This window comes from Pleurodeles waltl, chromosome 4_1 (assembly GCF_031143425.1).
Source record: "Pleurodeles waltl isolate 20211129_DDA chromosome 4_1, aPleWal1.hap1.20221129, whole genome shotgun sequence".
In the NCBI taxonomy this organism is placed as follows: domain Eukaryota; kingdom Metazoa; phylum Chordata; class Amphibia; order Caudata; family Salamandridae; genus Pleurodeles; species Pleurodeles waltl.
Genome location: NC_090442.1, coordinates 558183698 through 558206814, shown reverse-complemented (window position 1 = coordinate 558206814; position 23117 = coordinate 558183698). Strand labels below are relative to the sequence as shown.

General features: G+C 44.7%; 1 protein-coding gene across 3 annotated transcripts in view; it reads left to right on the top strand.

Moving 5' to 3' along the window:
* Nucleotides 1-23117, top strand: part of MDFIC (MyoD family inhibitor domain containing) — a 183131-nt gene that overhangs the window by 40164 nt on the left and 119850 nt on the right. Inside the window, exon 1 of one of the 3 annotated variants that reach the window (XM_069228940.1) lies at nucleotides 1615-1694. The exons of the other annotated variants lie outside the window; for them this stretch is intronic. Coding sequence (XP_069085041.1) covers nucleotides 1658-1694 — 37 coding nt within the window. The 5' untranslated portion in view covers nucleotides 1615-1657. Of the gene's footprint in view, nucleotides 1-1614; nucleotides 1695-23117 lie in introns of those variants that run through there. 3 annotated transcript variants of the gene reach the window in all.

Genomic DNA, 23117 nt, shown 5'->3' with positions numbered 1-23117 from the left:
TTATTTGGGCTTTATTAAAGAAAAAGTTATCTTAAACTACTATGCTGTCCTACAGTTTGCTTTATCTGTGAAAAACAATTAAAGTTTAATGTAAAGGATATCATTTGGAGCAACACATTACTATAATTTTAAAATGTGTATGCATCTACCACCTGTTGCATCTTTTGAGCATATGAATGTACACCTCACATTGGCAGCAATGGCGCTGCCACTCTTCAAAATGTGAAAAGCCACCACTGATCTAGAATTTTTTGAATATTTTCAATGGGGGAGAGTTTTTTCCAATCATGGGGAATGATTTCCTGGTATTGATGCGAATTTCAACTTTACACTCCTGGTCCCTTCTCCTATTATCACGCAGTACATCAAGTTCCAGTTTAATTTGTAACTTAGCTCACCTATGTAGGGGTAATTTGCAGAATGTTTATGAGCTCAGCCTTGCACAGTCGCATGGTGTAGGTATGGTTTATGTTTTAAATTAACCAGTGGCCAGGGATTATTTTTTGACAGAGCCAACACCCCCTCTGGGCTATATTATAAGGCATACACACTAAGGGCCCGATTTTGAGTTTGGCGGACGGAAAACTCCATCTGCCAAACTCCCTACAGGGTGGCTGCTACCTACGTGGTGACCTCCCCACTGGAGTTAGTAAGAGTCTTCCGCAAGCTTAGTGGGCGGAAACCTAAGTTTCCTCGCGCTAGCCTAGTGGGAAATAGGCTACAGCATCGTCTCCGGCTCGTAATCAAGCCAGTTGCATTGCTGTAGCTTGCAGGGTGAACCAGCACCCTCACAATGTTCACTGTCCTCAAAGCAGGCAGTGAACATCGCGATGGTGCTAGGCAGGGGGGCCCCTGCACTGCTCATGCCAAGTGCATGTGCAGTGCTGGGCCCCCCTGAGTCCCCCTGAACCCATTTTCTGCCAGCATTTTCATGGCGGCGGTACGGCCATGAAACTGCTGGCGGACAAGGCGTTCGCAGTTTGCAGGTCAGAACTACCATGACAGATTAGGACTGCCACCACCTCCAAACCACGGAGCTGGTGGTTCCCTGCCGGCCCGACCGCCAGGGTTGTAATGTGACAGTCGGACTGCCACATTTGTGGCTGCCTGACTGCCATCCACGAGTCTAGACTCGTAATGACCCTTTAAATCAGTAATGCCAATAGCATTACCATACATTTCCTTCTTTTGGGGAATTCCGTTAAGATTTAATTATTCAAGGTTTTAAGTCCTGGACCAAAAATAATTTAAGTAACTGTTCTGTTTTAATGCACGTAAATCATGACTGGATGCTGGCAATTTTTAAAATCAGTAAGTTTCTTAGTGTTAGACCAGTGGCTTATAGTCATTACTGTGCTTTCAGTTGCACAGATGTTGAGTTCCACTGTGATGACTCATAGCTCCTTGTCTTTTCTGACAGTGGAAAAGTCTTGCCTAAAATGTAACTGATTGTATCATGCTAGCTTGGCGTCTCGGTTATACACGTGCTAATGAATCCATTCCAGGGGAGTGACTGAGAGAGAGAATATGCCACATGACTAATAGCATTTCCTGTAAGTGAGTCATTATCTGCAAAATTCCTCAGTGAAGTGTGACCGTGTCTTCATATCAAAACAGCAATGGAAATTGGATTAGGATACACTGCTTGCTGTTGTAGATGAACATTAATCCGGGACTGGCATCATCTGTTTACAGTAAGAATTGCATTTGTGGAGGTTTTTGCAGATCGCCGAGAGCGTGCACTTTTTAAATAAGACTAACAGTTTATTTCAGTAGCTGCGCTACTTTTTTATCTTACTTGTGAATATAGGCTACATTCTATCCAAAGGTTGACCGACAGGTTGGGGTGAGACCAAATATAAATCGCCCACCTTAGGGAAAGAAAGCCTTTGTATGTTTTCTGATAAAGGTGTGCAGAAGTGTTTTGATTTCTATATTTAAAAACGCAGAACAGTTGCTTTTCAATGTGTCTTCACTTACGCTTCTAGCATTTTAATCTACTCTGCTAAACTATGCTCGTCCTCTTCCTTCTCCTTAGACAAGATGTTGAGGTCACTACTTAAGAAAAATAGAGGCGAGCTGGTGTCGAATTTGTTTGTTTGTCGATCTTAATGGAAGGATATTCTGTCGTCTTATATCTAGGAGCCACAAGTGAATATGAATTGTAGTATAAACAAACTGTGCCTGTCTGATGGGTCATTGGAGAAGCAGTGGTTACCCAGATCCCTGCAAGACAACTCTGATCCATATTACAGAAGAGTCCTCCGACAGCAGGCTACACGTAGGAGCAAGCTACATACACCGTTCCATTTACAGACTTCCTCAATTCCCTTTTTTGAGAAAGTGTACACCTTTTGAAAGTAGGTGCAATCACTCCTAAAGTTTGAGCCTGCATTGTCAGACAGCAAACCTTCATAGAGTGATACTGGGAAATTGTACCCAAAAAAGACTAGTTGCACATGTGGTTGCACACTTTTTGACAGTACACCTAAGTGACACTGTACCCTCTTTTATATATTAGCCTGTGCACAATCCATTTTTTCTCAGTTCTTCACATATTTAGCCCTTGCACCTCTATCCTTGTTCTTTAAGTCAAGTAACAGAAATGCTGTTTTATCTCTTGACAATTCAGTGAATTTCCTTTGCGAATTTATGTGCAGTTTAGTCACATTAAGAATGACAGAGATGAATGATACACAAACTAATATTTAAAACTCTTTGCTAATTTTTCACCATGATCTGACGCTTATATTTCACCTTTGTTGATATCACATTCTTAAAATTGCTCCTTCTGCTGTCTTATTTCTTGCATCCATCTCCTTGAATGTTGCTTAGCCTTTTCTGATTTCACTAATTCATTTTCTTTCATTTTCCTTAATTCCATAGTCATTACCTTAAGTCTTTTTTTGAGTTTACATGTTGCATTGCAGTAGTGCAAGAGCATTATTCAGCCAGGCAGACCTTGCAAAGATATAAGATAGGATCTCCAATTGTTTAGCCATGGTATATATTTCTGTGACCAAAATTAATAGTCAAGTGGTTCTGAATTTGATGATTGATCTATATCACAGTTGCACAGTTTAAGCTTGGCACTTAGCCTTTGTACTCAATTCTTTCTGTCATATATTTGCGTCAACCACATCAGTTTTGTGATTTTCTTTTATACAAACATATTCTGTAATATTGCTTCTGAGTGTGCTTGTTGCTATAGTTTTATATTCTGAACTTTGGGACAAGAAGTACTTTTTCCCTATCAATACTTATATCTTATTACCATGCGTTCCCTTCCTTTGCTGTAGTCATTGTTGCATCAGTGAGTCACTGGTTTATAGCTTGCTATATAACTCATGTACCATTTTATTATCTTATAGTTATACTATTAAAAGTCATGTTATGTTCTTCTAAGAATGTCGACTGAACAGCACAAAATACTCTGTGGAAAATTCAACAAACATTAAAAAAAATGGTAGCCTATCTTCAGTTTCTCTTCTAGTACTGTCTTGCTATGAACTCTTAAATTCCTTCTACTCACCCAATTGCCCATCACACTGTATTCTTAATGACATTCATTTTTCACTTGGTTTTCTTCCATATAACAATGCCGTGTTTATATGAATTGAATATCTGCATTTTGTTTTTGTCTTGGCTGACTTCGTTATTAACACACTCAAAAATCAATACTTCTTTAAAAAAAATAGTATCTGTAATCCAGTTCATCTTCTGTATCAATATTGTAGAAGATTGAATCATCCACTAACAACCTTAAATTACTATCCGGCTCCTATGAATGATCACATATTAATGAAAAAGCACAAGACAGATCAAAGGTCAATGATGCATGTGATTTTCCACCTTCTTTTCATGATATAGAACACCTTTATTAAGTCTTGTTGATGCCAATAGCTTGAACATTTCTCAGCAATGATCGCTAACTACCCTTAAACAAGCTTCTGCCCAGTCCTATCCCAAAAATTGTTGTTAACTCAACTTCTGTTGCCTGAGCCACTCAGACTTAGAGAGGCATTAGCGAATATTGTCATTGTGGTAGGCCTTTCGGCATGTGAATAGATAGGCACCTACTTATAGGGCTTTGGCAAGAAGATAAACACTTATTTATGGGCATAGTTAACAACATCTTGCCGGCAGCTGAGAATTAGAAAATATTTATCATTGAGAATGGCATGTGCATGTGTCCATTAAGCATTATGAAATCCCTGAACAATGACATTCCTCCTTGCTCACATTGCAACAAAATTCAGTAATGAAAGGTACAACAGAGCATGAGAGTTTCTAGTAAAATTATACCAGAATATCTCATCATGGTTGTACACTTAGGAGAACAACAAAAGGACATACTGAAAGAGTTACAGACATTTTGATAGAATGCTGGAAGCAGAAATTGAGAATTAACTTACCTCCTTACTCCGAACAGAGCAAATGCCCAAAAGCAGTTACTCACTGCATGAAGAAGACGCAAACACCACTACAAGCATGAAATGTGAAGTGGAATGCCACAGATCTTTGATCCTAGGAAAAAATGTAATTAGATTCTAAGAACACCAATGCCTAGGTAATAATTGGAAGGGTAAAATCTCCCTATAATTATACCTTCTGACCTTGTAACACATTGGTAATGCATGGGATAAAGTACATTATAAGGATATCACAAGATAGCAACTAATTTCTTGCTATGTGGAGGAATAAGCCCAAAGGCTGAGGTCCTTTGTATGGTCATGAAACTCCTAGGTGACATTTGCTTGCCAATATTATTCATGGTGTTTAGAAATTGTAATAATGACCTTTATACTAGCCAGATATGTGTAATTTGCCCTTTACTAACAGTATATTGGCTGTGGTGAATAATGAATAGCCCATCTTGTGTCAGAAGGCAAGAATCCCTTAAAGTCAGAGTTTCTACTTTGTATTGCAATTCATCTGCTTTTCTGATTGGGCTGGACGGTTATGTTCTCCCTGTTCTTGAGGCTATGTAATGGTTATATAAATCATATCTTTAAAACAGGTGAATCCTGGACTTCCTTAGAGAGCCCATGGTCTCTGTTACTCATGATTGGATCAGCCACTCTTGGAGTAGGATACATTACCATTTCTCTGTGGCTATTTGGACATGATCTGTCCATTTCACTTCATTGAAGGTGCCTTTCTATTTCTGCAAGAAGATAAAAGCACTCCAGGATCCAACTTTAGGTATTTGAGTTGGAGATATCATTAGAAATGGTCACTCTTCATTCTTTAATAGAACCTCACTTATGTATGCTGGGGGCAATTTATTGATATATGTTCAGCCTCATATGCAAATGAAAATACCTTTGGCACTATAACCCATTGTGAGTGTCATGGGCTAGACCCCTGTTATTTCTTGATCATAATATTGTTGTTGTGGCTCAAGAGTGCCATGCGAGAGTGGAAGAAGGACCTTGGGTTCAAGGTCTACCTCAAGTTTGAGAGTGTAGTGTTCTGTTTTGAAAATTTACTCATATAAGGCTTACTACCCCTGTTGAAGTGTGGAAGCACTTTATGGCGGGTAGCATGCTGCTCCGGAACCTAAGGTTAGTGGTTATTCCAGTTGTCAATAGTTACTGTTGACTATTGGGCTTACCCTACTGCTCTTAGGAAACTTTCATGCACTTCATCGTGTTTCGTTGTAGTAGATTAAGTTAATAGGAGTTAGATAAGATTACGATTAGCACATGTAAAAAGAAAGTGTACTGAACATATTGGCTAGAGGATATTTGATGTTGTTAGATTGCAAGGGATTATTACACTTAAGGAGAGTTTGCAGTTTGTGAGGGAAGGTATGGCAAATTTGCAGACATACAGGAGAGAGTGAGACAGAAATACATGCAACACAGTAGGCTACACACAGGGACAATAGGGCATCCAAAAGATAGAGATCTAAAGGGAGGATCATTCAGTAGAAAGGAAGGAGAGAGAATCAGTAAATATAGTTTAAGATCAGTTCATGCAGGAGTTTAGGAATATAGTGGGATGAGAAGCTTTTTGAGATAGCAGGCAGTGTGAGTATTGATTGTTGCCATCTGTGAGAAGATGCAATATGGTATAATTTTTTTCCATTTGACGATGATGGTGTGTAGTAGTTTGTCCTTTGGTGGATTACATTATTAGCAAATATCAGTTTGATTCTGTTTTTTAAATTCATAATTGACCGGTTCTAATTTGAGGCACTTTGCTATGTCTGGATAGTTGGGTCTTCGGTTTCGTTAGGTGTAAGGTTTGGAGATGTGTATTATCTCTGTGAGTTGCATGGTTTGTAAAGTGCTGCTAATAGTTTGAACAATGGCAGAGCAAGGGCAATGTACAGAGTGCCAGTGTCCTATGTGTCTGTTTATGATTAGAGAAGAAGCAATCGTGATTTCATTAGAGTGGTCTTTATAGTAGGTTCTACTGGTTACATTGGGGCTCCCACAAACTCCTGCTACCAATTAGGATGATGTAAGAGGGGCTGGGTAAGTCCTAAGATTTCTTTATTCTCTGGACAATACATAGCAAGGTGTAGGCATATTACCTCTAGTTTCACTATGTGTGCTTCAGCGATTGCAAAACATTTTTAGGCTGAAAGCGTAAGCCTAATGTACAATCTGCGTTTATTATATTTTGGCTAACACAACCTAGGAGTTGACTGAAACTTTGACCTGAACTACGTGACGTCAATAATGTAATGGAAACAATGACCATCAAAACACAGAAGTCTTCTGGTGTGCACGCAACTTGCCAGCACTACACGGCGCGCAGTTCCAGCAAAACTCACTTCATCGTTAGGTTCTCTGGAATGAAATATAAGTGGTGTTTCCTTTTTTTTCGTAAGGTGATTACACAAGTTATTTTCACAAGGTTTTTTTCCCCACGAAGGCAACAGCAGACATTGATACCAAGATGCATGATGCAGTTCTATTTTCATCATGAGAAGTGTATGCTTGCGACGTGTTAATCAGTCAGTGAAGCAGCTCTTAAAAATGGACGACATAAGGAAAACACTCCAGACTTTTATTGAATAAAACTGCCATATATTTATTTCCAATGAAGAGTAACAGCAATGCCTGCAAATTAACGTCTTTACATTGTATCTTCGTTGTACTGAAAGTGGTGTTTTCTATATTTCAAAAAAAATGTTTTTGTTTTTTTTCTCCTGATTCTTTAACACGTTTATAAATTACAGGTTTTTGCAGCAAACGCAGTTATGTGTTTCACAGTTTGCAATTATGGTCTATTCACAAATTTCCTGTCCTAGCTAAAAATATACCTTGTTTGCCTTTTTGGTTTTGACCTGCTGCTTCTGTGTTTTGTAAACCAGGTTTCCTTTCTCAGAAACCAACCCAGTTAGCTCAGAGCAGGGTTATGTTGCCGTTAACACAGAGATTGTCTTTGCCAAATAAAGTAAGTGAAGATTGTAAATTAGGTTGAAGTTTAAAAAAAAATTTTTTTTTAACGTAGCCAGTAATATTTTGGGGAAATGTAATACTTTTAAATTAGAGTGTGCTCAATGAACGTTGTATATTACTAACAGGAGTGTGCAGTGTATTCTGTAGACTATTGTGCCTTACTTGATTAAGTTGTTTAGAATAGACGTGGTATGTCATTGATCGGTCTATGTCCCTCAGTCTATCGTTGATTACGGCATCTCCTGGAGACACAGAGTTGAAGGTTCTCCCTTTATAAAGCACCTGTAAGCTCCGCCCGCTGAGCCACGCCCCGTCTACACTCGTAGTAGGTAAAAGAATTCCTGCCTTTTACCAGGATGATGGACAGCTTTCCTAAACGACCCCACTGCGTTTACCGACGATTCCGGTGGTGCGTTGTTGATGCGCAGGAGCACATATCCACAAAGACGCACTAGTAACAATCTCATTGCCAAAGGCACACACGGTTGCTGGAGACGTTTCTCCCTTGGTCCATCACGTAGCCTCAATGTACAATATAAACAGGGCATATAAAACCTGCTCGGTAACGCTTACTGACTTACTCGTAGAAAATACTCCGGTTGGTTAGGCCACGATGCTCATTTTCCAGCCACTAAACCTCAACAGGAAGCACTTACAAATATAAACGTAGCAGGTGCCCCAGTTGAAGCCCAGCTGCTGGAAAGGACAAGCCACCCTAATTCTTGGGCTTGGCAAAGATAAAGCAAGGCTGTGCGCTCAGATTCCAAAGCAGAAAACAATCTAGAATTCTTCCTGGAGGGGAATTGATGATGTACTGGAGCGTAATCTGTATCTGACTGTGACGCGCGGTTTCTATCCTCCTCTCCTGGAGAAACAGAGTTGAAGGTTCTCCCTTTATAAAGCACCTGTAAGCTCCGCCCGCTGAACCACGCCCCCGTCTACACTCGTAGTAGGTATTGGAATTCCCGCCTCTTACCAGGATGATGGACAGCTTTCCAAAACGACCCCACTGCGTTTACCGACGTTTCCGGTGGTGCGTTGTTGATGCACAGGAGCACATATCCACAAAGACGCACTAGTAACAATCACATTGCCGAAGGCACACAAGGTTGCTGGAAACGTTTTCTCCCTGGTCCATCACGTAGCCTCAGTGTACAACATAAACGGGGCATATAAAACATGCTAGGTAACGCTTACTGAATTACTCGTAGAAAATAATCCGGTTGGGTAGGCCACGATGCTCATTTTTACAGACACTAAATCTCAACAGGAAGCACTTACAAATATAAACGTAGCAGGTGCCCCAGTTGAAGCTCAGCTTCTGGAAAGGACAAGCCACCCTAACTCCTGGGCTTGGCAAAGATAAAGCAAGGCTGTGCGCTCAGAGATTCCAAAGCAGAAAACAATCTAGAATCCTTCCTGGAGGTGAACTGATGATGTACTGGAGCGTAATCTGTATCTGACTGTGACGCGCGGTTTCTATCTTCCTCTCCTGGAGAAACAGAGTTGAAGGTTCTCCCTTTATAAAGCACCTGTAAGCTCCGCCCGCTGAGCCACGCCCCGTCCACCCTCGAAGTAGGTAAAGGAATTCCCGCCTTTTACCTTTTTTACCAGGATGATGGACAACTTTCCAAAATGACCCCACTGCGTTTTACCGCCGATTCAAGTGGTGCGTTGTTGATGCGCAGAAGCACGAGGACATCTCCACAAAGACGCACTAGTAACAATAACATTCCCAAATGCACACAAGGTTGCTGGAGACGTTTTACCCCGTGGCCCATCACGTACCCCTAGTGTACAATATAAACACAAAATCGTTTTTGTAGTAGGTTCTCCCTTTATAAAGCACCTGTAAGCTCCGCCCGCTGAGCCACGCCCCGTCCACCCTCGAAGTAGGTAAAGGAACTCCCGCCTTTTTACCAGGATGATGGACAGCTTTCCAAAACGACCCCAATGCGTTTACCGCCGATTCCGGTGGTGCGTTGTTGATGCTCAGAAGCACGAGGACATCTCCACAAAGACACACTAGTAACAATCATATTGCCAATGGCACACAAGGTTTGCTGGAGACGTTTTACCCCGTGGCCCATCACGTACCCTTAGTGTACAATATAAACGGGGCGCATAAAACATGCTAGGTTACGCTTACTGACATACTCGTAGAAAATACTCCGGTTGGGTAGGCCACGATGCTCATTTTACAGAAACTAAACCAATAACAATAAAATACACACACACTCTTTAAACCTGTCTGACTAAGTATTTTTTACCCATGATTCTAATTATGTATTGTATGTGCATATGTGTGTTTTATTCATGTGTGTGTGTGTATAAATATATATATATGTGTATGTATGTGTATATGTTGTTTCTGTGCCTGGCATGTTTGTGGATCATTGCATGGCTCCTGAGATCTATGAATTTCTGCTCTCTTTTTATCACACTTATCTACCCATCACTCTTATGTCATGTCTCTATCTAACTATCCTCCATTCTCACTCGGACTCATCCCAAATCCCTTCGACCACTTTCATCTCCTAAATATCTCTGCCTAAGCTCTTCCCCTCCACCTCCACATCTAACTCACCAAACCTCACTCTACCTCTGTGACCTCCCACACAACCCTACTAAATTCTCCTGCATTCTTCTCACCCTACTTCTATGCTCTCCCTAACCCATCCACATCTTCTTTTCCCTCCGCTCCCCTATTATTCATCTCAAGCCTTTGGATTGAGTAAATGAAGGTTAAACTCCCAATTAACACTTCTGGATTTCTTTCCTCCTCCACCCCTCCATTACTCCAGTCAATCTAACTAACAAACTCTCATATCTGCAACTCAAATTAACTCATAATAATACTAAAACTGTACTCCTTATTAAATTATACTAATCCATCACTAATTCTTGTTGGGTACCGGAGTAGCGTGCTACTCATCGAAAAGCGCTTCGACGCCTCGTCAGGGTTAGTAAGCGCTATATAAATACGATTACAATTACAATTGATAGTGTTTTCTGAGCCCCGACAGACCATCCGAATAGTTTTTGATTTTTTACACGCAGAGGGGAGTCTGATTGGGTTTGTAAAGATGATATACGTGATATATTAGGAGAATGAACTCTTTTTCTCCTGTGTTAGGTGAATGTCATTACTTCAATGAGTTGTGAATGCATATTCCTAGAGTTTGATGAATGTGACTATGGGGCATTGCTTAACTACTTTTGCATATGTAGGCATGCCTATGCCCGGCATATATCTGTGTATTAAAGCCATTGGTAGTAATGAGTGATCATTGGTGATGTTGTTGTTAGTAGCCTGATTGGAGTGCAATGTGTTTGGATGTTAACCCCTTTGCTGCTATGCCTTTTCCCCCTCCTGTGCCAGGCCTTTTTTTGCCTATTTGGAATAGTTCTCGCTTAGGACTTTTTGTCCACATAAGCTACCCACGCCAAATTTGCGTCCTTTTTTTCCAACATCCTAGGGATTCTAGAGGTACCCAGACTTTGTGGGTTCCCCTGAAGGAGGCCAAGAAATTATCCAAAATACAGTGAACATTTTTTTTTTTTTTTTTTAAATTGGAAAAAAGGCTGCAGAAGAAGGCTTGTGGTTTTTTCCCTGAAAATGGCATCCACAAAGGGTTTGCAGTGCTAAAATCACCAGCTGCCCAGCTTTCAAGAACAGGCAGATTTGAATAAGAAAACCCAACTTTTCAACACAATTTTGGCATTTTACTGGGACATACCCCATGTTTGCGATTTTTTTTGTGCTTTCAGCCGCCTTCCAGTCAGTGACAGAAATGGGCGTGAAACCAATGCTGGATCCCAGAAACATAAACATGTCTGAAAAGTAGACAAAATTCTGAATTCAGCAAGGGGTAATTTGTGTAGATCCTACAAGGGTTTCCTGCAGAAAACAACAATTGAAATAAACAAATATTGAAATTGAGGTGAAAAAAACTGCAATTGTTCTCTACGTTTTACTCTGTAACTTTTCCCTGCAATGTCAGATGTTTGAAAGCAATATACTGTTACAACCGCTGGACTCTTCTGGTTGCGGGGATATATAGGGCTTGTAGGTTCATCAAGAACCCTAGGTACCCAGAGCCAATAAATGAGCTGCACTCTGCAGTGGGTTTTCAATCCATACCGGGTATACAGCAATTTGTTTGCTGAAATATAAAGAGTGAAAAATAGCTATCAAGAAAACCTTTGTATTTCCAAAATGGGCACAAGATAAGGTGTTGAGGAGCAGTGGTTATTTGCACATCTCTGAATTCTGAGGTGCCCATACTAGCATGTGAATTACAGGGTATTTCTCAAATAGACGTCTTTTTTACACATTCTCTTATATTTGGAAGGAAAAAATGTAGAGAAAGCCAAGGGGCAATAACACTTGTTTTGCTATTCTATGTTCCCCCAAGTCTCCCGATAAAAATGGTACCTCAATTGTGTGGGTAGGCCTAGGGCCCACGACAGGAAATTCCCCAAAACACAACGTGGACACATCACATTTTTCTACAGAAAACAGAGGTGTTTTTTACAAAGTGCCTACCTGTAGATTTTGGCCTCTAGCTCAGCCGTCACCTAGGGGAAACCTACCAAATCTGTGCTTTTCTGAAAACTAGAGACCTAGGGGTATCCAAGATGGGGTGACATGTGGGGCTCTCACCAGGTTCTGTTACCCAGAATCCTTTGCAAACCTCAAAATGTGGCTAAAAAAACACGTTTTCCTCACATTTCGGTGACAGAAAGTTCTGGAATCTGAGAGGAGCCACAAATTTCGTTCCAACCAGCGTTCCCCCAAGTCTCCCGACAAAAATTATACCTCACTTGTGTGGGTAGGCCTAGCGCCCGCGACAGGAAATGTCCCAAAACACAGCGTGGACACATCACATTTTTCTACAGAAAACAGAGGTGTTTTTTGAAAAGTGCCTACCTGTAGATTTTGGCCTGTAGCTCAGCCGGCACCTAGGGAAACCTACCAAACCTGTGCATTTTTTTAAACTAGAGATTATTACCAGAATCCTTTGCAAACTTCAAAATTTGGCTAAAAAAACACGTTTTCCTCACATTTCGGTAACAGAAAGTTCTGGAATCTGAGAGGAGCCTCAAAGTTCCTTCCACCCAGTGTACCCTCAAGTCTCCCAATACAAATGATACCTCACTTGTGTGGGTAGGCCTAGCGCCTGCGACAGGAAATGCCCCAAAACACAACTTGGACACATCACATTTTTCTACAGAAAACAGAGGTGTTTTTTGCAATGTGCCTATCTGTAGATTTTAGCCTCTAGCTCAGCCGGCACCTAGGGAAACCTACCAAACCTGTGCATTTTTGAAAACTAGAGAGCTAGGGGAATCCAAGATGGGGTGACTTGTGGGGCTCTCACCAGGTTCTGTTACCCAGAATCGTTTGCAATCCTCAAAATTTGGCTAAAAAAACACGGTTTCCTCACATTTCGGTGACAGAAAGTTCTGGAATCTGAGAGGAGCCACAAATTTCCTTCCGATAAAAATGATACCTCACTTGTGTGGGTGGGCCAGGTGCCTGCAACAGAAAAAGGCCACAAACTTGTAGAGATTATGGGGATAGCACAGCTAGTTGATAAGCACATATTCTTCTTTTATACATCTTTAGGCTGACTCTGCTTTGGGGACTCACACAAGTGAGATGTCATATTACTTGGGAGACTGAGAGGAACGCTGGGGAGTAGGAATTTTGTGCTGGAGCGGTGATCGTACAAACAAAAGTCAGAAAAATATGTTTTTTTAAGCAAACGGCCCGCAAAGATCCTGTAAAATGACCGCTCCCAGGACACTTTAACTCAGGATGCGGAGTGTCTGGAGCGCCGTGGTTTTGTACACACCAGCGGGCCGGCCCGGCCACTGTGCATGCTGCTGTCGGCGCGGTCTGATCCCAGCCTGAGCTGATGGCAGGGAGGAGGCCGCGGCGAGGACTCGACGAGACCCTGCGATGCCCGACGACTGGAGCTGGTGACGGCGGCATCCGAGGGCAGGAGGTGCCCGAGGTGAGCGGACGGCGCGGGCGATGAGCCGGAGGCGCAGCCCGGCTTTGCCGGTCCTCGTGGAGGCACTGAGGCGGGCCGCTGGGCCAAACAAAGTCAAGGGGGCCAAGGATGCCGCGACAAATAAATCAAAAAAGGGTCAGGCGCGGAAACCAACAGCGCTGAGACCTGCATACTGCGTGGGCCCGCCCGAGAGAGACAGGAGGCATAAAAGCGCCTCTCTGCCGCACATGGGACAAGAAAGCTATCAACAGTCATCCGGCTTGGGGGCCCCAATAAAGCCTCCTTAGGAACCACATATCAGGGAACCCAGATAGAGTACGCTGCCCCGGCCTGCCTCACCACACAGCACCAGTCGAGTTCTGCCTCTTCTGCGACCGCCCGCATCGCAACTTTTAACCAGCTACCCCGAGCGGACCCCCTTGGAAGACTCCCCGCAGCCACCCACGCAAAGGACACCACCTATATGAGCCAGCGCACTTAGTGCTGACACAAATTGGGCCGCGCGTGTCGGCTCGAGCCGGTCGTTCGGCGCTCCGGGGCTGGGATCACAGGGTGCACATGAAGCAGCACAAGCCGTCCAATCAGCCCTATAATTAATGCACAGCAAGACTAAATTGTGCGCAATCACGATGAAGCCGAAACCCCGAGGGGCCAACTCAAAATTAGACCCATAGCTCCATCACTGGAAGCAGACACAGACTCACACTCAGTCGCTCTGCGCAAAGTAACAGAGACATTGGCCGCCCAATCCACACAAATTGATAAAGTGCTGCAAGCGGTACTCGACACTAGGACATCATTAGAGGGTAAGATAGATACAGTGGTGGCGGAAGTCAACATCCTCCGTATGGAACATTGGAAATTACCAGATAGGGTCACTGCCACTGAATCAACCCTCGAAACAGCCCAACCTGACATCGAGGACATGAAACTCCGAATCCAGCAGTAGGAGTCTGAAATACTGCGGCTGCACAGGCGGGTGGATGAAGCAGAAGGCCGCTCTCGCTGAAATAACGTGAGATTCCTGGGGTTCCCGGAGCGGATTGAACTTCTTAATGCGGAATTATTCCTGGAACGCTGGCTGAAAGATACCATACTAATGCAAGGGACCTCACCTTTACTGTCGGTGGAACAAGCCCATTGGTCCCCCTCGCCCAGGAGCCCCCCCTTTCCCCTTAATAGCAAGATTCTTAAACTACCAGGACAGAGACCAGATCCTGAAGGGCTTCCGCACATCTGGTCCAATAGACATTGAGAATTCAAAATTCACGGCTTACCCGGACTACACAGCCGAGGTCCAGCGTAAACGTGCCACCTTCTTCACAGCTAAACAAGTACTGCGGGACAAAAACTACTCATACTCTCTTATGTACCCAGCCAGATTGCGCGTGGTGGATGGTGACAGATCTCATGTATTACCGACCTCGGAGGACGCGTGGACCTGGATACATGTTAAGGGCCTGGTAGACCCCACTGCAGAGCCCGAGATCAAAAGGAATGGTTAACCCAGCAGCCACGAGGAAAGAAAAGGTCGAAGCCCAGAGCTGAGTCAAGACCAACTAAGTCGCAAGCAGCGGTCGAACAAGCCCAAGCTCTAAAGGAGGTAAACAGGTTCTTGAGTATTAGACCACAGTCCAATCAAGACACTAGCATCACGGACTCGGACTCAGCGAGTAGCCAGTATGGCCCCTCTGCATCACCTCTAACCTCTGGTCCAATGTTTACACCACGCTCGGCAGATGACCTCTAAAACAGTATGCATCGGCTGCAACCATACAATCTCATGCGTCCTCACCAACACAAAATCATACCCAGCGACGCCCGTGACCTGCCTGTCCAGTCAATTGTGGTGATCGAACAGACTTTGATGCTCACAAATAATCATAGACCCCCACGGAATATAAGCAGAGGATACACTAATATACAACCCGCCACACCATGCACATAAAGGCTCCGGACGGCGCAACACAGGGACCAGGAAGGGAGACAGCCACATCCGAATGGGCCAGGACCTAGGAGCTGTCTTGGACTATGCATCAAACACTCCCCCTAACCCAGATGGGTTACTGAATGGACCTAGACGGGACCAATGTCCCTAGTTGCACCAGTTGTGCCTGGCAGCTCACAGTTAGTTTAGTCAATGTAAGTTGTAATATGTCTTTTCCTTTCTCTTTTCTTTTAATATGTTTTACATTCCTTCACGCTCAAGGGGTTGGGGGGCAGTGGGGGTGTGGGGGGTTGGGGCGTGACAGGGTTACTCCAGAGGTGGGTGCTACTCTACCTCACAACCCCCAAGCATAATGATGTCATATAACATAGTAACCTGGAATTTCAGGGGCTTGGCCAATACCACTAAAAGACACAGAATACACACCTACCTCAAACGCCACAAAATACACATTGCTATACTCCAAGAGACTCATGCAACCGCACATAAACTGGGCAAAATCGGTAAAAACTGGTCAGGCATGATACATCCGCACAGATCTCGCATGATCCGTCTATATCTATCATTTGGGGGGGAGATTTCAACAGCGTCGCAGACGTGTCGCTGGACAGATCCCATCCCCCAGTGAAGGGCGCCCAGAGTAGGAATCTGTCTTGAACGCTGGGAGCCCGGATACAAGAGCGGGGATTACATGATGTCTGGAGATGTTTACACCCCACCGATAAAGAATACTCCTTCTGCTCACCGGTACACCATCTCCATACACGGATAGACTTACTGTTATGCTCGGCCATGCGAGCACATTCAATACACAGCGCATCCTACATGGCTAAAATCCTATCGGACCATAGTCCCCTAATCACCACACTCAAGTGGGGTAGACAGTTAACACGTATCCCCACATGGCGCTTACAACCCACCCTACTGCGAGATCCCCCTTCCGTGAAAAGCTAGCAGACACCATAGAGTCCTACTTCGCAACAAATACTCAGACGGCCACATCACGTGCAATAGAATGGGACTGACACAAGGTTGTCATGAGAGGCATGTCAATGGCGGGAGGGGTCCGGCGTGCATTAACCCTAGAACTACATGATGTTGAGGGTAAATTACGGAATATGGAGTGCAAAGTGGTCTCGAGAAGTGACACCAGTGATGACATAATCAATCTTAAAAAACAATGGAGTGAAACTGAAACCCGCCTGTGAAAATTCGACTACCGACACTATACAGCACGTCTACATGCTAAGGGAGACAGCTCCAGCAGAATGCTGGCTTGGTTAGTAAAAGGGACGCAGCGGTATACCCCCATAAATGCCATTCGACATAATACGGGCACAATAGTAAATATGCAACCAGAGATTAATGATGCCTTCCAACAATATTACAGCACGCTATATAAGGCTGAGCCCCCCCCCACGCCCAACACAATTGTCGGAGTTCCTCCGAGATGCCCTGCTGACACATCTGCAATCAGAACAGTTAGCGGACCTAGACAAACCCATAGAAAAGGAGGAGATACTACAGGCATTGAAGCAGCTAGCCCACAATAAAGCCCCGGGGATAGACGGGCTACCAATTAAATATTACCAGACTTTCCTGTCACAGACACTCATGCCATACCTAACAATGTAGCAGGAGGGTACAAAATAGAACACCTTACGGACTCATAGCGCGGAGCGACAATCGTGGTCCTTCACGAGAAGGGCCGTGACCCTTAGGACGTCCGTTACTACCGACCCCTGTCACTATTAAACTCAGACTGCAAGCTACTAGGGAAGGTACTAACGAATCGCCTCCTACCACTGATGCCCACCCTGATACACCCAGACCAATCTGGTTTTATACCCCGACGTAACACCTTTGTCAACATTAGGGATCTATTGCGCTTAATGGCTGAGACCCCTGAAGCGGACCATTCCCTTGTGGCGGTCTCACTAGATGTCGAGAAAGCTTTCGATACGTTGGGATGGCGTTTCCTGATGGCAACTCTGCAGAAAATGGGATTCGGCACAGTGTTTATGCGCTGGATATCCATACTATATACTAGCCCCAAAGCACGTGTCAAGACCGGTGCTATCATCTCGGAGGAATTCGAGATAGGTAGAGGTACATGTCAGGGCTTCCCATTGTCACCACTATTGTTTGCATTAGCAATTGAACCCCTGGCAGCTAGACTGCGCAACGAAGCAATGAGGTGGGGCATCCCGAACGGAGAGGAATTCTGCATTGTCTCCCTATATACAGATGATGCATTAATATACCTACGCAACAGCACCGAATCCCTACCGAATCTGCTACACCTGCTCAATCTTTATGGAACCCTATCTGGCCTACGTGTCAATTTGGCCAAATCATGCATATTCCCCATGCAGCCGCTCCCTGATCCACAAGAAAATATTCTCACTGGCAGCGACCTACAATGGGAACATACAACTTTTAAATATTTAGGAGTACATATTTACCACAGCGCCTCAGACTTAAGAGAGGGGAACCTGGACAGGGCTATCAGATCAATAAAGGGCTCCATACCCTTCTGGTGTTCGCTACCTCTCTCGCACATGGGCAGAGTGGCCTTGGCCAAAATGATTGTACTTCCTCGGCTACTATACTACTTCGCTGAACTACAACTCATACTGCCAAAAACCTTCTTTACACAGCTGACCAGGCTACTGACCAAACTGATATGGGGTAGCGGACGCAGGAGAGTGGCCATGGCCAAGATTTGTCTCCCAGTGGAGAGGGGTGGGATGGGTGCCCCACAATTCGAACTCTACTAAACAGCAGCAGCAGACCTACATTGGATCCTGGACTGGCTACAGGATCCCCTCAGCCCGGAGAGTCACAAAGTGAGAACACGCCTGGGTTGCTCAGACGTGCTGGATTGGCTCATCGGACGCGAGGCCCCCTCACATCATAGAAATGTTCTGATAACAGTGGCTGACCGTATCTGGCGCTGCTACGTATTAACGGGTGCCCACACACCACCATATTCACCCAAGATCCCATTACTAGCTGTACCAGGAATAGATAAACTACAGGGCACACCGGCCCTCACTTCATGGGCCACAAAAGGTATACAACTAGTCGGCGACCTGTTCGCAGAGGGCCGCTTTATCTCCTATGCAACGCTAGCGGAAACATACACTTTGGGGCCGGGTGGGTTTATTACGCATGGGGCACTAAAGTGTCTAATACACAATATATGGGGCTGCGGCAGCACAGATCCGCCAACATCACCCACCCTACACGAATTGCTGATGGGCGCTGGCACACATGCAAGCATCTCCTGGATATACAGTACATTACAGGCCTGCCCAGAAGAAGTACAATCGCAAGCCAAGACCACATGGGACATGGCCCTACAAACACCCCTCACAGCACAAGCATGGTCCATGGCCCTCACAACCACACAGGAGGTATCATGCAACGCTGCTTCAGAAATACTCAACTCAATTATCTACATCAGACATGCTTAACTCCAATTCGCATAAAACGCATGTTCCCACAGGCTAACTCTGAATGCCCGAGGTGCGGTAGCATAGAAGCAGATTTTTATCATATGACCTGGAATTGCCCGACGCTGCTCTGCGTGTGGCACGATGTCACAAAACAGATCGCTACATGGTCGGGACTGCCTCCCACCCCCACACCCGAATCCTGCATATTAGGAATAGGCCATAGGCGTAATAAAGATAAACAAAAACACAGATGCGCAGATTTAGCGTTTGTCATGCTTAAGCGGCTCATCGCAACACAATGGAAGTCATCTAGCGCCCCAGACATACACAGATGGACAAAAGACCTGACACACTGGACCAATGCAGAGGTACAAGTACTGTGTACACTCCGCGACATCGGGGTCGAGATCAAGGGCGCGGACATATGGGAAACCTTCCTAGATCAGTTGAAGGAAAAAGATGACACACGTCCACCTTAGACTGCTGGCACAACACTCACTCAAAAAACGCCACACTAGATAAACATAGGAAGCGGCCGACCACACAGACCAACATGCCACACAGATCACAGGCAACAACTGTGAAAATGCAAAGCCGGGATGGGTCATTGCGACGCCACGACTGAGGTATTTCTCCCTCCTCTTTCACCGCCCCCCCCCAAAACGACGCCGATGTCCTCTGGCCCACCCGCCGCACCCCCTGTGTCTCTGCGTGCCTCCTCCCTCCCCTGGCCGTCCGTTGCGCAGCTCTCGGCTATCCCACAGAGCGAACCTATATCTTCTTCATTTCCTTTTTTGTTTCTTCTTCGCCTCCCTCTTTTCCTTTTTTTTTTTCTTACTCGAGCGATATATTGATAAGAGATGTTTATTATTTAAATATAGAATGTCGGTCAAGATAACGTATTGTGATATAAATGGAAATGCAACTCAGGTGATGTAACCTGTCACACAAGCCCGACAAAATGTTGCGCTCATTGTAAAACAACTGAAAATCTCAATAAACAGATTTAAAAAAAACAAAAAAAACATACATGATCCATTTATAAACTCCGTGTTAGCTTGTAACAATTAAAATAGGCAGACCTGCCCCAAAGCGGGGCAGAAATGGCCTAAAGACAATTTGCCTGCCAGGGGAGCAACCCTTGCCTAAGGAGTCGCTCCCCACATATAAAAATAAAAAAATAAACACAAAAAAAAAGATTCCTAGGGGTTTCTGCGCCCCCTGGGGGCAGATCGATTTAATTACAATAGGCCGATCTGACCCCAAAACAAACTGGACTACCAGACCATTTCCCCTGGCTGGAACTCATAGGGCCAAGACCTGAACGGTTGAAGGTGACAAAAAACCTGGTCATCCAGATGGACCTGGACCTTAGGCTAACACAACAGATATATTCTATGGTAAGGACATGCTTCTTCTACGTCCACTCCATGATTGCTCATCTCTTTAAACTCTTTCTCTTATCTGCTGACAATCATCTAGCAGGTACTCTCACTCAGCTTACACAAGTAATCTGCACCCAGGTGAATCTAATCCTCTGCTACACAAAATGCAAGAATAATGCAAACCACCAGAAACACTCCCCTACCTGCCCCGAGGGCACTCTCCTCACTGTTGCCCAAATAATTCAGTTCAAAGCCTTTTACAACAAGGTAATTGTATTTTTCAGTGTAAAACAGTTTTCGACCTGCCCAAAAACATTAGGATTTGCTTTTCTATTTACGAGTCCACAGCCTCTCAGCAAAAAAAAAAAAAAGCATTTTGGGAGTGGAGGGTGGGAAGAATTTGTAGTGCTTGTGGCATTGGAAAACAGTGCATAATGAGATACAAGCAATCAGAATCCACCTGACTTATTAGAAGACCCAGTATTGTAGGTTCCTCCTGCCTATTCACTGAGAAAACCATGACCACTCTCAGCCATTCGTTGTATAATATGCGCAGCCTTCTGTCATTCCCTCTACAGTCCTTCAAACAAATATCACAAGGTGAATTTATGGATTTGGTCAAAGCAAGCAGATCTTCTGGGTGCCCTTCAGGCCCTTGCCCACCACACATCTTCAAGAACATTCTTTTAACTACTTCTGCTGCCACACCTTTAAGAAGAATCATCAACAAGTCTTTAACTACAGGAACGTTTCCTGTAGACCTGACTAAAAGCATACATACGACCGTTATTAAGGAAAACAAACCTAAACCCTCAAGACCCCAACAACTAAACTGATAGGTGTCACAATTCATTGAAGACAATTCCAAACTTTCAGACTACCAAACTGGATTCCACCCAGGAAGAGGCACTGAATCGGCACTCATAACAATATGCATATGGGATGATCTTAAAAACACAGTTGACCGCAATGGAGTTGCTGTACTACTTATCTTGGACCTCTCAGCCGCCTTTGATATGGTTGACCATGACACCCTAATTCAAAGACTCCACGAAGCTGGCATAGAAGGGACTGCTCTTGACTGGATTACATCCTACCTTCAAAAAAGAACTAATATCATCTATTCTCCCCCTTCTGGTCCAAACCCTACCTCGCAAGAGCAGGGGTCCCACAAGGATCAATCATCTCACCTTTGCTTTTCAACTTCTACATGATATCATTACCAGAACTGATCAATGATTTTTAACTCACATGCTACAGCTATGCAGATGACACACAAATACTACTGAAATTGGAATGCCCCAAAAACATTGAAAACTCACAAATCTTCAGTTGCCTCCGAGCCTTCATCAGTGGATGACTTGGAGCCATCTCAAACTAAGGGGGTGATTCTGAGCTTGGCGGGCGGCGGGAGCCGCCCGCCAAGCGGGAACCACTAGAAGACCGTACCGCGGTCAAAAGACCGCGGCGGTCATTCTGGGTTTCCCACTGGACTGGCGGGCGACCGCCAAAAGGCCGCCCGCCAGCCCAGCGGGAAACACCCTTCCACGAGGAAGCCGGCTCCGAATGGCGGAGTGGAAGGGGTGCGACGGGTGCAGTAGCACCCGTCGCGAATTTCGCAGACACTGAAATTCTAAGTGGGGCCCTCTTACGGGGGCCCCTGCAGTGCCCATGCCTTTGGCATGGGCACTGCAGGGGCCCCCAGGGGCCCCATGACACCCCATACCGCAATCCTGTTCCTGGCGGCCGAAACCGCCAGGAACAGTATGGCGGTATGGGGGTCGGAATCCCCATGGCGGCGCAGCATCGAGGATTCCCATGGGCAGCGGAAAGCCGGCGGTACACCGCCAGCTTTCCGTTTCTGGCCGCGGCTGTACCGCCGCGGTCAGAATGCCCAAAGGAGCACCGCCAGCCTGTTGGCGGTGCTCCCGCGGACCACGGCCCTGGCGGTTTTTACCGCCAGGGTCAGAATGACCGCCTAAATGTCTCCAAAACAGAAATATTCATATGTAGTGAATGGAAAAATTATGACCCACCGTGCACCTGGCCTGACGATCTCGGACCACCACCTCAATTATCCGAGGAAGTTAAAAACCTTGGAATTACCATGGACTCCAAGTTAACAATGAATGCCCAAGTGGGCAAATTAGCACGAACAAGCTTCATCACCTTGAAGACTGTACAATGCATCTTCCCCCACCTCAGATTTCCACACAAGGTGCAGGCTACTATCTCGCTTGTACTATACAAACTGGATTATGCCAGTGGCCTCTACCATGGATCATCTCTATCTAATATGAAAATACTACAACGTATTCAGAACTCCGCTGCCAGGCTACTATTACATGTAAAGCCACAAGCCCACATCTCACCTGCCTTGAGAGCACTACACTGGTTACCTGTTGCCAGAAGATACACCTTCAAGCTGCTTTGTATCACCCACAAAGCTATACATGGAACAGGACCGCTCTTTATCAGAGACAAAATAACCAAATACATTCAACAAAGAAACCTCCGCTCAAGATTGGCACCCCGCCTTATAACACCATCATACATGAAAAAGGCTATAGGTGGAATATCCTTCTCCGTTCAAGCAGCCAAACTATGGAATTCATTACCCCCAAATATAAGATCAACAGATAACTATCTTGTCTTCAGAAGACTGCTCAAGAGTTGGCTCTTTCGTTCATAACCAGCATATTCAAACAGCTGTGGACTGCATATGCCTGTGTTGATAAATATTTTTAAACTGATTATTTGTATATTCTAGATATGTATAGTTCTTTAGGAAATATGTATCGCTTCTATGTCATAACAATAAATCACACACATAGGGGGTTATTACAACTTTGGAGGAGGTGTTAATCCTTCCCAAAAGTGAC